Source organism: Tachysurus vachellii, chromosome 11 (assembly GCF_030014155.1).
Source record: "Tachysurus vachellii isolate PV-2020 chromosome 11, HZAU_Pvac_v1, whole genome shotgun sequence".
Classification (NCBI taxonomy): Eukaryota; Metazoa; Chordata; class Actinopteri; order Siluriformes; family Bagridae; genus Tachysurus; species Tachysurus vachellii.
Genome location: NC_083470.1, coordinates 12645641 through 12657041, shown reverse-complemented (window position 1 = coordinate 12657041; position 11401 = coordinate 12645641). Strand labels below are relative to the sequence as shown.

General features: G+C 39.0%; 1 protein-coding gene across 3 annotated transcripts; it reads right to left on the bottom strand.

Annotated features, from left to right (window-relative positions):
* Positions 1–234: 234 nt before the first annotated feature.
* Positions 235–9061, bottom strand: lrif1 (ligand dependent nuclear receptor interacting factor 1). Of its 3 annotated transcripts, XM_060881459.1 has the most exons (5): positions 8643–9061; positions 6803–7898; positions 6395–6649; positions 5802–6056; positions 235–1643 (listed from the first exon to the last, which is right to left on the bottom strand). In XM_060881459.1, the coding sequence occupies exons 1-5, from the start codon at positions 8924–8926 to the stop codon at positions 762–764; spliced, it is 2772 nt and encodes a 923-aa protein (XP_060737442.1). In that variant the 5' UTR covers positions 8927–9061; the 3' UTR covers positions 235–761. The 3 variants fall into 3 exon arrangements, with proteins under 3 accessions (XP_060737442.1, XP_060737439.1, XP_060737441.1); XM_060881456.1 differs by having other exon boundaries at positions 6395–7898; positions 8643–9060; XM_060881458.1 differs by having other exon boundaries at positions 5802–6053; positions 6395–7898; positions 8643–9060.
* Between the last annotated feature and the right edge of the window lie 2340 nt (positions 9062–11401).

Here is an 11401-nt window from a genome sequence, read left to right as displayed (position 1 = left end):
ATGAGACAGCAGCTCTTGAGCAGAGATCATAAGTGCTTTGCTCAGGGGCCCAACAGTGGCAGCTTAGTGGTGCCGGGGCTTGAAACCCAATCTTCCAATCAACAACCCAGATTCATAACCACTTTGTCCACCATACTTTAATGTCCTAGATTTCTCAGTATCTGTGTACTTATCTCATGTGTTTAATTTATTCATAAATGTTGGTTTAAAAAAAACAAAACTCACACAGAGATGTAAAACCTCTCACACAGATGTAAAACAGAGTTTAATTAAGGTTTTAAGGAGGATGTAATGAAGCTATAGAATAATCCCAAATATCAAACTCTGCATGAACAAAAACACTGAATTATGTTCACTTTGAAATGAGCTTTGCTGCTGTTAAGCAAAAATGATATGTTTGCAATTCTTATTTCCTGCTAAATGAAATATACTGAGGATCTGTATACAAGTCTTCAGAAATGTGCATATAAAGTGTTTAGATCACAAAGCTGTACAGGTCTTTTGAAATCTTATAATAACTTTGAAATAACCAAAGTCGTTACAAGACACGTTTAAGTATAAAACTTACAGAGAAGGGTAAAGATAGCAACACATATGGACATTCAAAGAAACATATGTACAATGCAGTACAATGTACAATAATGCAAGGAACGTAAGTATGATTAACCAGATTCTGCCTTTCAACAATTTTCATTTACGTATACTGAGAACTTCTCCACTGATAGCTTGCCGCCAAACGTAAATGGAGATTCATGTCACTCTCACATGCTCTTCCTTAACTTCTCGAGTGCAGCCTCTTTCTCCTGCAGAAGGTCTTTAAGCCGTTTGATTCTCTCTTGTCGTTTGATCTCCTCAGGTTCCAGCAGTACAGAGGAATACAGTTCACTTGGTATTTTGTAGCTTGAATAAGATAAGTGTGGAACTGAAGAAGAAAATGTGTTCACCTCATCCAGTTTGTTTGGTTTCTGATTGCCTGTTTCTAACTGACTGCCTGTTGATTTATAACTGGTCTTATCTTGGTTGCACCCAGAACGGCTGCTGCATATTTCTGTTGCTGGTTGTGATTGGCTGCCATGTGTTGTTTTGTCTCCTGAATTTTGGAATGCACTGCTGCAGCTTATTGAGCATGAAACCGAACCTGCCAATACTTCATCGACTGGAGTCCCATCTCTGTTTGATTCAGTTAAAGCATTATTAGATGAATTAACGCTAGAAGAAGGATTTGACTTCTCTCGTGGTTTATATGCTGAATTTCCAGCCACTCCTCCTACCTTAGTTCCACAAGGACATGCGGTGCAGACTCTCCCACACCCCTTGCTTGAACGAGGCAGAGTTTTCCGTAAGCCTGAACAACAGTCTGGACTGTCGCTTTGACACTTGGCAGTATGAGTTTGTACAGGTTCAACCAAGGAAGGGGAACTGTGGAGATTGGGGGTGGCATCACTAGTGGATGGTGTTTCTTCCTCTCCAGCCTGACAGGTCTGAAACATTTTTGATGCACTTTGAAGCTCATAGTCACATTCTACTAAAACATTAGATAGAGCTGACAAATGTGCATCAATTGATGAAATGGTATCTGAGCCACATTTTCCTCCATTCATCTGCAGTCGTTTTCTTTTGCCAGTCTTCTCAGGTTTTGGCGCCTGCAGACAAACACATCACAGCAAATGGCAAATAAATAAAACTGTTCATATTGTACTTATATTTCTTGTAGACACACACAGAGGTGAGTACACACCATGCAATATCACTTAAATGTTAACTTAAAAGTTATATAACACGGGCATGGGCGTAAATTTCATTTAACAGTAGGGGGGGCAATAGATATAAAATTTCTCAGAGCAATTTTTGAAGGGGGGACACAAATAATACAGTCTAATTGTACTTATAAAGATATGTCCCCACAGTGAAAAACTTTGCTTTTCTCATTATTATTGTAGCATGGAGACTGCGTCATTATGGTTATTTATTTTATTAAGTTTTTCTCAGGTTCAATGACAAAGCAGATTTTTCTTCAAAACTATTTATTGCATTGTTTGTTTACAGTTAAGCCATCAACATACAATAAAATATAAACATGACTGTTATTGTGAAATATATATAAAATAAGTAATATTTTGTAACAAAATCAATTATTAAATAATCAATTTACAGTAACTGCTCTATGTATAAAAACAACAAAACGGCTTTGGCGTGTTAGTTGCAGTGCAACAAGCTATTGTAAACCAGCTAAAGTTAACTAGATAAGTAATATTTTAATCGCTAATATAGCAGATTCATGGAAAATTACATCGGTAATCAGCATTTTTGCCGCAACTAATTTATGAATAAGTCTGCATCAACTACATTAAAGAGAATCGCTTTATTTAAAGTGAATAAAATACCCTACTTAATGGAGTTCAACATTAATGCAGAGTATGTGAGATGAACTGGGAAAGCAGGCAGTGGGTCAAACCACTGTGAGGAAGGGAATGGGGAACTGTTACTAAATGCATTTTTTGCGTTTTTTTTTTTTTCTTTTTCTACTTACACAATTATTTAGGTATACATACATATATTTTTCACAATAGAGTGCGATATTTTTTAAATAAATTTTTTTGGGAGGACAATCCTCCTATTTGCCTTTCCTCACGTGTGAAAAATGAACAGCTATTTGACGTGAACATTAAGCTCTTGACCCGTATGCATATATTACACATTGTGCTGTTGCCACATGGTTGGTGGACTGGATAAATGCACCATTAAGCATGTTTCCCTTTTAAAGTGGATGACACTTTGACACAGGCAGGCAGGTTTCTTAGAGACATTACTGTCATGCAGGATTTTTCCTACATTGAAAATTTTTTTGGCGGCCGGCAAAACTATTTTTTGTCCCGCCAAAGACTTATTTGATGTGTAATTGGGTTCTGTGAGTGAAGCAGGCTACTGACGGAGAGAACGAGCACAGCTCCCCCCCACACCCGCACGCACTCTCCGTCTTCAGTTCTGTCTTTGCTCTCTCATCAAAATCAACTGATCCTAAAGCTCGGAAGACCGAATCCATGTTTCACGTGGTGCATTCGGAGAATATTTTTGCTGAATTATTGCTGGGTGTGAATTGCATTTAAAAAAAAGTTGCCTTATCTTCTCTTACAACTTGTGACAAGCATTCCGCACATGCAGCTGACATAACTTTAAATAAATGCAAAAAAAAAAATCTATCCAGTTATGAAGTGTTTTGTGTGTGTTGACAAATCTTTCACGATGTCCTAACAGCGAGGATTCCCACACAACACGTCCGCTAAAGTCCGATTCCTGACCTAATGACTCCTTTGAGCCGATTCATTATAATGAATGGGTAAAGAAATTGGTCTGCCTGTTAGTGTCTGAATCGGTGTATAACAAATCATTATTTCTTAGAAGAACATACACATCTGAAATGAGAAAGTAAGTGTGCTTACCCCATTTAGCAAGAGTGTTTAGTAAAATTTAGCCTTAATAAATCCACAGTATGTATAGACCTATGACAATGTGTAGTAAATGACCTATAAAATCATTTAGTTTAAAGTTAGACTGGAGTGAGATGAAACTAGGTCAAAACACAAAGCAAGCTGCTGCTAGCTAGCTGCTAATTTTATAAAATTTTATATGGTAAAAAAATTACACTTACACCTTTTAATGCTACATTTTTAATGTTACTTATTAATTGATATGATTATACTAAAATAATTATCAGGTCTGTCAAAAAAGGATTTTATCTTTCAAAACTATGAAAGCCAGAACTTTTTAAACTGTTTCCTTGTATTTATTTTAAAGTTAACATTTATTGTCAATATTGGGCTTGCGGATCATGTGGGTACTAGGGTACTCTTTGCTGTGTGTGGATGACCATGTCGGTCAGCCACCACCGAAGACCAATTTTGACCCAGGAAAAACCCTGATATGGCAGCACTTTGAGAAATGCATGCAACAAGCATTAAACACCTTCAAATACAAGGAACCATTTTACTGATGGTAAACAAGAATGACATACAGTTGTGCTCAAATGTTTGCATACCTTGAAGAATTTGCAAGATGTGTACCATTTCTTTAAAGAAAACAGGAATGAGAAGGCAAAACCATTTTTTCTTATAGGACTCAAGTTAATATGTAAGGTGTACCAGAATGGCACAATCAAACAAAACAAAAAAGAAAATAATGAAATAAACCCTGTTCAAAGGTTTCCCTGTCTTAATATTGTGTATTTCCCCCTCTAGCATCAATGATGGCATGCAGACTTTTGTAATAATTGTACATGAGGTCCTTAATTCTCTGAGATGGTATTGTAGCCCATTTTTCTTGGGAAAATTATTCATTCATTCATTCATTTTCTACCGCTTATCCGAACTATCTCAGGTCACGGGGAGCCTGTGCGTCATTGGGCATAAAGGCAGGATACACCCTGGACGGAGTGCCAACCCATCGCAGGGCACACACACTCATTCACTCATGCACTCACACAATACGGACAATTTTTCCAGAGATGCCAATCAACCTACCATGCATGTCTTTGGACCAGGGGAGGAAACCCCCGAGGCACAGGGAAAACATGCAAACTCCACACACACAAGGCGGAGGCGGGAATCGAACCCCACCCTGGAGGTGTGAGGCAAAGGTGCTAACCACTAAGCCACCGTGCCCCCTGGGAAAATTATTGTTCCTGTAAATTATTTGGTTGTCTTGCACAAACTGCATGTTTTAGATCTCCCCGAAGTGGCTTAATGATATTGAAACTGTGATGGTCACTTTAGAACCTTTTTCTGCTGTAGCCATTAAAGGGTCAACCTTGTGCTTTGGATCATTGTCATGTTGGAACCTCCCATGTGCAGCTGTAGAAAGCAAACTGTCTGCCAGGATTTTCTGATAACATGCTGCATTCATCTCGCTATCTATTTTTGCTAACTTGCTTGTACCACTGGAGCTCACCCAGCCCTAAAACATAGAGATCCACCACCATGCTTTACAGTGAGGATGGTGTACTTTTCACCATAGGTCTTGTTGACTTATGGTTGCGACTATAAAGTTCAGTTTTAGTCTCATCACTCCAAATGACTCTGTTCCAGAAGCTGTGAGCCTTGCCTCTGTGCTGTCTGGTGTACTGAAAACGGACATTCTAATGGCAACTGGACCATTCAAGTCATTTGTGTTTAAGTACCACCTTATTGTGCTCCTTGCAACACCATTACTTTTCCCAGAGCAGCCTGTATTTCTCTCGAAGTTGTTTGTGGGTTTTTCTTTACGTCCCGAACAATTTTTCTGGAGGTAGTGGGAGAAATCTTTCTTGGTCTTTCTTGGAGTTTTTACAGCACTGACTGGCATTTTCAAGTTCAACTATATACCTTATTATGCAGGTCCACTGGCAGTTTTTTTGTCTTCCCCATGGTGCAGTATCCAGCCAAGTCACTGCTTTACCTCATGAGCTGAGAAACTTACCGACTATTTATGCACAGACACGAATTACAATTACAATAAGTCACAGGTGTGGAAGCCCTTTAATAGCCATTTAACCCTCTGCGTATCCACCTGTGCGTTTATAATGTGGCCAAACATTCAAAGATATGCAAACTTTTGATCAGGGATATTTAAGTGATTTCAGTTATCATTAGGTTTTAAAAAGGAGTCAAACAACTATGTGATAATTATTGACTTCATGTGACTACTCTCCTTAAATGAGAAAAAATTATTTTGCATTTTCAGTAATATTTTACAAATGAATGGCAGTTTTCTTTGAGCACAACTGTAGCTTTATTTGATTAGGTCTTAAGTCCAAGAATAAATCTCACCTGTGTCTGAATCAGTTGTTTGATTTTTGTCTCGATCTTCGAGTCGCGAATCAGTTTACGGATGCCTTCTAATGTGCGTTTGTTAATTAACCTTTTCTTGCTCTGTGGGTGTCCTTCCTGTTCCCATGACTCCTTAGACTCCTCTATCTTTTGTAAGGAAACACTCAAATCAGAAGTAATCCCAAAAGTCCGTCTGAGTTCAGAATCACTCTTAGGCTGATATATTTGGTCTGGGACAATTTCCTCAAAAGACTGCTGAAATATAAAAATAAAGAAACAAATTAAATATACAGGTAAAAACAGCACAGCACATACACATGTTAACGGTTATCTGGGGACACTACTCTGCTATAAATTACAAATAATATACAATTATAATAAAATAAAGAATTCAGAATGCAATGTTTAGTATAAAACACATTTAGAGACCATGGAAAGGAAAAATAAATAATTTGCAGGGATTATATGCATGCTGATCATGAAAAGCATTTAATAAATGAGATGAGATTGTACAGCACTGTATGTCTCTAATCACTGTAGTCAAAGATATTCCACAAATAATTTAGTTCATAAAGACAATATAGGGGCTGCACCTTTTCAGTAACATCAGTTTGCTGATCACAAACTGCTCCCAGTTTTTCTGACAACGCTTCTTTGCCTTCAAGAACAGCTCCATTCACTTGCACAGCTTCACATTTACTCACATCCACTTCAGCAATACAGCTACTGGTCACTTCGCTGCCACTCTCCATGCTCTCTGTGTCTAATTTTGTGTCGTCTGCATCTTTTACACAACTGGTCGGAGATGTTGTCTCTGTGACTTCCTTGCTGGTCTCCGTCTCTGATGACTTTGGTGGAATGTATGACACAAAAATCACATTAGAATCTTCATCATGCTCACTTACTGTATCACTTGGTTTAATTAACCTCCCAGATGAAGTTGAAGTCTCCTCATCATCATCACACAAATCAATGATATTACTGAGCTTGTTGTCGTTTACCGGACTTTGCTGGTCTTGCTTTTCACTCATGTTTGAAGTAGATGGACCTGATGCAGTAGTAGGGGGCTGGGCAGATTTTCTGGGTTGCATCTTGCCTTCTGCATTAATAATCATATCTTTAGTGACTTCAGATTTTCTTTTAGACACCAAGTACACTTTACTGTTGCACATCACAAGAGCATTGTCATACTCTGGAGTAACTGCTTCTTTACTGATGTCAGAAGACACCTGTTCGTTAGCAACTGGGTTTGAAATCCTAGATGATTCAATATGCTTGATTGCTTTTAAGATGTCTGAGGACATGCTAGGTGACATCACAGGTATGAGGTATGGAGCACTGCTTCCTGCCCTCTGTTCAACCACCCATTTCATTAGAGTAGTGCCCCCTTGACTGTTCCCAGAAGATTCTTCTGGGCTTTTCACAACACTTGCAGTGTTGCAAGTCTGGGGAAGCTCACTGGGGTTTGTGACACATGGCACTTGTTGGTCTAATTTCAGAGAGCTGACCGGAGACACATACAAAACCGTTGGTAAACCCTGTACAGGGTTAGAGTCATTTGGGGAGTAACATATTTGATTTTTGATAGAGGATGGGAGTGCAGAGGCAGGGATCGTTCGAACCGTGGCATTAGATGGGATCTGAAGGTAATGTCCATGCTGAAGTGCAGGCAGGTTCCCAGTGTTTGACAGCTGTGGACTTTTGGTAACAATTACAGCCTTGTTATTAAGTGGAACAGATGGTGGCAATGTGCTTTGTGCTATGCTCTGTGTAATTAGAGGGACATGTACTTTGTTGGTAGAAGATTGTAATAAGGCATTAGGTCCTTTTTGCTGACATTTTACTGAACTAATAACTGTATCCACATCTAGCAGGGTTTTTAAAAATAATCGTCCATCTGCTGTTGGCTGAAGTGTTGGGACTCTGTTCTGGGGTGAAGGCACAGGAGATGCGTGAGCAGGTAGACTAACATTTCTTGAAGGTGGAACCTGTGTGCGAACAAAGTTCCCATTCACTTTCTTGACTGGAATCAACTTCATCACATTTTTCCCATCAGGTCCCACTGCAGGCATTGCCTGGTAGTAAACTCCTGTACCACTGTATGGAAAAAGATAAATTGGTTATTACCAAATCTAAAGGGTGCTTTTGAAACAAAACGTATATTTCTTAATGAGTTTTTAAAATTATAAAATTATAATTCTGTTTAATAATTATAATTAAATTCCATCTGAGACGTTACTATAATGCAATCTCTCTATTCAACGCACTGACTCAAACTGATCATTAGCATTGATTAGCATACATTAAATGTGATCATGTATTTATTGTCTGTTTTTTTTTTTCCACAAAAATATGTATGTTATGGTCTCTGATCCGTAAACACTGCAGACTCAATAAACACAAGCAATATATAGTGATATCCGAGTCTGAAATAGCAACGGCTAAGACTTGCTGTTAATGGGGTAAAGAAGAAGAAAACCTTCATGCCGTACACGAAGTCACGAATACTTACATTAAACAATAAAAACTAGATGGAAATCTATGAATCGTCAATTACTGAGTTAAAAAAACTAGTCATTTATTTGACGTTGGTTGACTAGCTAGCAAACTGCATCCTTAGCCTGCTAACTTCCGGTCAGTGGGAGCAAAACAAAATTTTCTAAATGTTCTATTTCTGTTTTAAATTCGCTATTTTTTTTATTTTATGCTAAGTAACGTCAGCAGAATTATATTAACGTATTTCTTAAAAAAAAAATCACTGAGACGTTTGTAAGGACGCGGTATGGATTATATTGGACTATTTCTGCGCGGTTTGTTATATCAGAAGCTACTGTTTGTGACCTCTCTCGCCTGACTGGTCCTTGGATGGTTCTGGCGGCTGCTGCTGGCGTGCTGGTCGAAGCAGTCGAATCACCGGCTGTAGAAGCAGAAGAGCCACCATCTTCACCCTCTGTTCTAAACTGCTCTAACAGCACAGATGGATGTGTGGATTTAAGGTGCCTTCTTAAATTCGATGTGCTTCCTCCTTTAGTGGAAATAGTTTTTTTGCAGATGTTGCATTTTGCGTCACTGTTTGAAAATCCAACGAAATGAGTCCAAACATCGCTCTTTTTCTTCATGCTCATTCTCCTGATGTGTTAAAATCCTCAAGTCTGTTCTCTGCTCCTCACTAGTTATTTGTCGTTCATTTTGAACGAATCTTTCCCATGACTCAAGAACATCGAGTCGTCTTGGAGAGTGATTCGTTCGTTTAGCATTGACCGCGCATGCGCAACATCGCATAAGATCAGTACACACAAAAGTTTAGTTCTTCATCACGTGACAGCACCGTTGGATAAGGCAATGCAGTCTGAACCGGAAAAAGGAAAGATTAGTTCACCTCTCGAATCCTATTGGATACAGAAATTAGTTTATTTTCAACCGGCATTACAGTTTTACTCTTACTGTTACATGATGTAGTTTTTTATTTCCTACAGACTATAAATGTGTGAATATCTGTCATTATGGTTCTTTTCAATAACACCGAATGTTTTAATAAAGATTTGGTTTGGACTTTCACAATCAGGGAAAATCATTCATTCTTTTCTTTTCTTACTTACTGTATTTATTTATTTATTTATTCTCTGTATTATTAACAAATATAAACATCTGAATAAACATCAGCTAAACCTGCAGTGTAGAAAAGAGAAATGTATACATTCTGATTGTTGTTTTTAATCTACAGTATATGCAGTAATTTAATAATAGAGATTGGCCCTGTAATCTACACCTTTGTAACTGTTAGATTTTCCTTGAATTTGGCTGCACGGTCCTTGGGTGGCTCGCCAACGTACTAGAATGCTTCTAATATGTAAAAGAAAAGTAAGCCTGGCTAAGTTCAGGGAGAAAGTGTTTAAAAAAGATGTTCGTGTAGCATAGCAGTCTTCTGGAACTTAAGCTTAAGGTACTGTCTGAGTGACCAGACTTTATACCTGGTTACAATTGGCCTTCCAACAATAGAAAGATACAGTTAGGACCTTCTACTGGAGAACTTACAATGGAAAGGACAGAAGGGCCATTCTGTGTGTTGATCAGTTAATAGCTTTACAGACAGGCCATTATGTTAACTACAGGGACACAGGCACAATGTAATCAGCCATTTGGTTCCTCATTACAGTTATATGTAAATTACAGGTGGGGCAAAGGAACGTCAGACGTTGATTACATATGAATGTAAGATGTTGATTATGCACAAAAGAACTAGGCACAAAATCCTTCAATCCCCCATTGATCATTTTTGATCACACACAAATAAAATAAAGATAAAATGTATATAAAACCAGCTGCATGTAAATGTTTTTGTTGTCCCCAGCATTAATTTTGGCACCTAAATCAATGTTGATTAATAAAATTGCTTGCATGAGGAGTAATGCCTGTCTTTTCGCTTGGAATATGGTCCTGTGGTACTGCTGACTTTGCAGATGAGTGTTGTCTGATCCTTTCAGCAGTTGTTAACTTGATGATCCGCAGTATAGCGTAGGTCCTATGGAGCACTTAAAGACACAAGAAAGAAAGGCAAAGGTATCTTGCCATAGAACTCAGATTTAAGCATTTATTACCTTTTACCGTTATTACTGTTTCTTTTTGTTTTTCCATGACTCTACAGTGTTTATCAGTGTTTATCACTTCATCCTCAGGCCTAAAAACTTTAGTCTTCTCATATCTGGACTCTGATAAACACTACTGCTGCCTATCCCTCATCGCTAGGTAGATTAGCTAATTTGCAATGGCTCACATGAATCCACTTGTCCTTTCCATATACTTTAGCTGCTGCATTAGTGACCAAAAGAACTTGAAATTAACTTTCCGACCTGGCCTCCAATGGCAATTGCTGAGGTTTATGAACCTTTACCCATTGTCCCAGACAATACTGTGTGTCTCCCCTCTGGGGTTGGCTCCCATGCATCATTCATTCATTTTCTACCGCTTATCCGAACTACCTCGGGTCACGGGGAGCCTGTGCCTATCTCAGGCATCATCGGGCATCAAGGCAGGATACACCCTGGACGGAGTGCCAACCCATCGCAGGGCACACACAAACTCTCATTCACTCACACAATCACACACTACGGACAATTTTCCAGAGATGCCAATCAACCTACCATGCATGTCTTTGGACCGGGGGAGGAAACCGGAGTACCCGGTGGAAACCCACGAGGCACTGGGAGAACATACAAACTCCACACACACAAGGCGGAGGCGGGAATCGAACCTCCAACCCTGGAGGTGGGAGGCGAACGTGCTAACCACTAAGCCACCGTGCCCCCCCCATGCATCATGAATTGCTTAACAGCACTCTGTACTGCAAGGTTAAGTTTTTCACAGTATTGGACAAGGCTGTCAGATGTCAAATGCATGTCAGCTTTTCTTAAATCAATGGTGATAGGTAGAGATAGGGTTGCTCGAATGCTGCAGAGTACAGTAGGTAGGGTCTTAGGCCAGGACAATCCATTCCTGGTGAAGTTTTGATAAGCATTCTTTTATGATCCTGTTTGTCCTCTGTGTTTGTCCTGACACTTGTGGTCTGTAAGGGCAGTGTAATGACCATTGAATGTTTAACA

Bases quoted from the DNA above. Each gene is read 5' to 3' on its own strand.
- lrif1 (XM_060881456.1), bottom strand. From the start codon at position 8,926: ATGAGCATGAAGAAAAAGAGCGATGTTTGGACTCATTTCGTTGGATTT. The intron at 7,899-8,642 runs GTCACAAACAGT...TTTTCCATACAG, and splicing joins GGACCAGTCAGGCGAGAGAG to TGGTACAGGAGTTTACTACC. The intron at 6,057-6,394 runs GTGCAGCCCCTA...TTTATATTTCAG, and splicing joins AAACTGATGTTACTGAAAAG to CAGTCTTTTGAGGAAATTGT.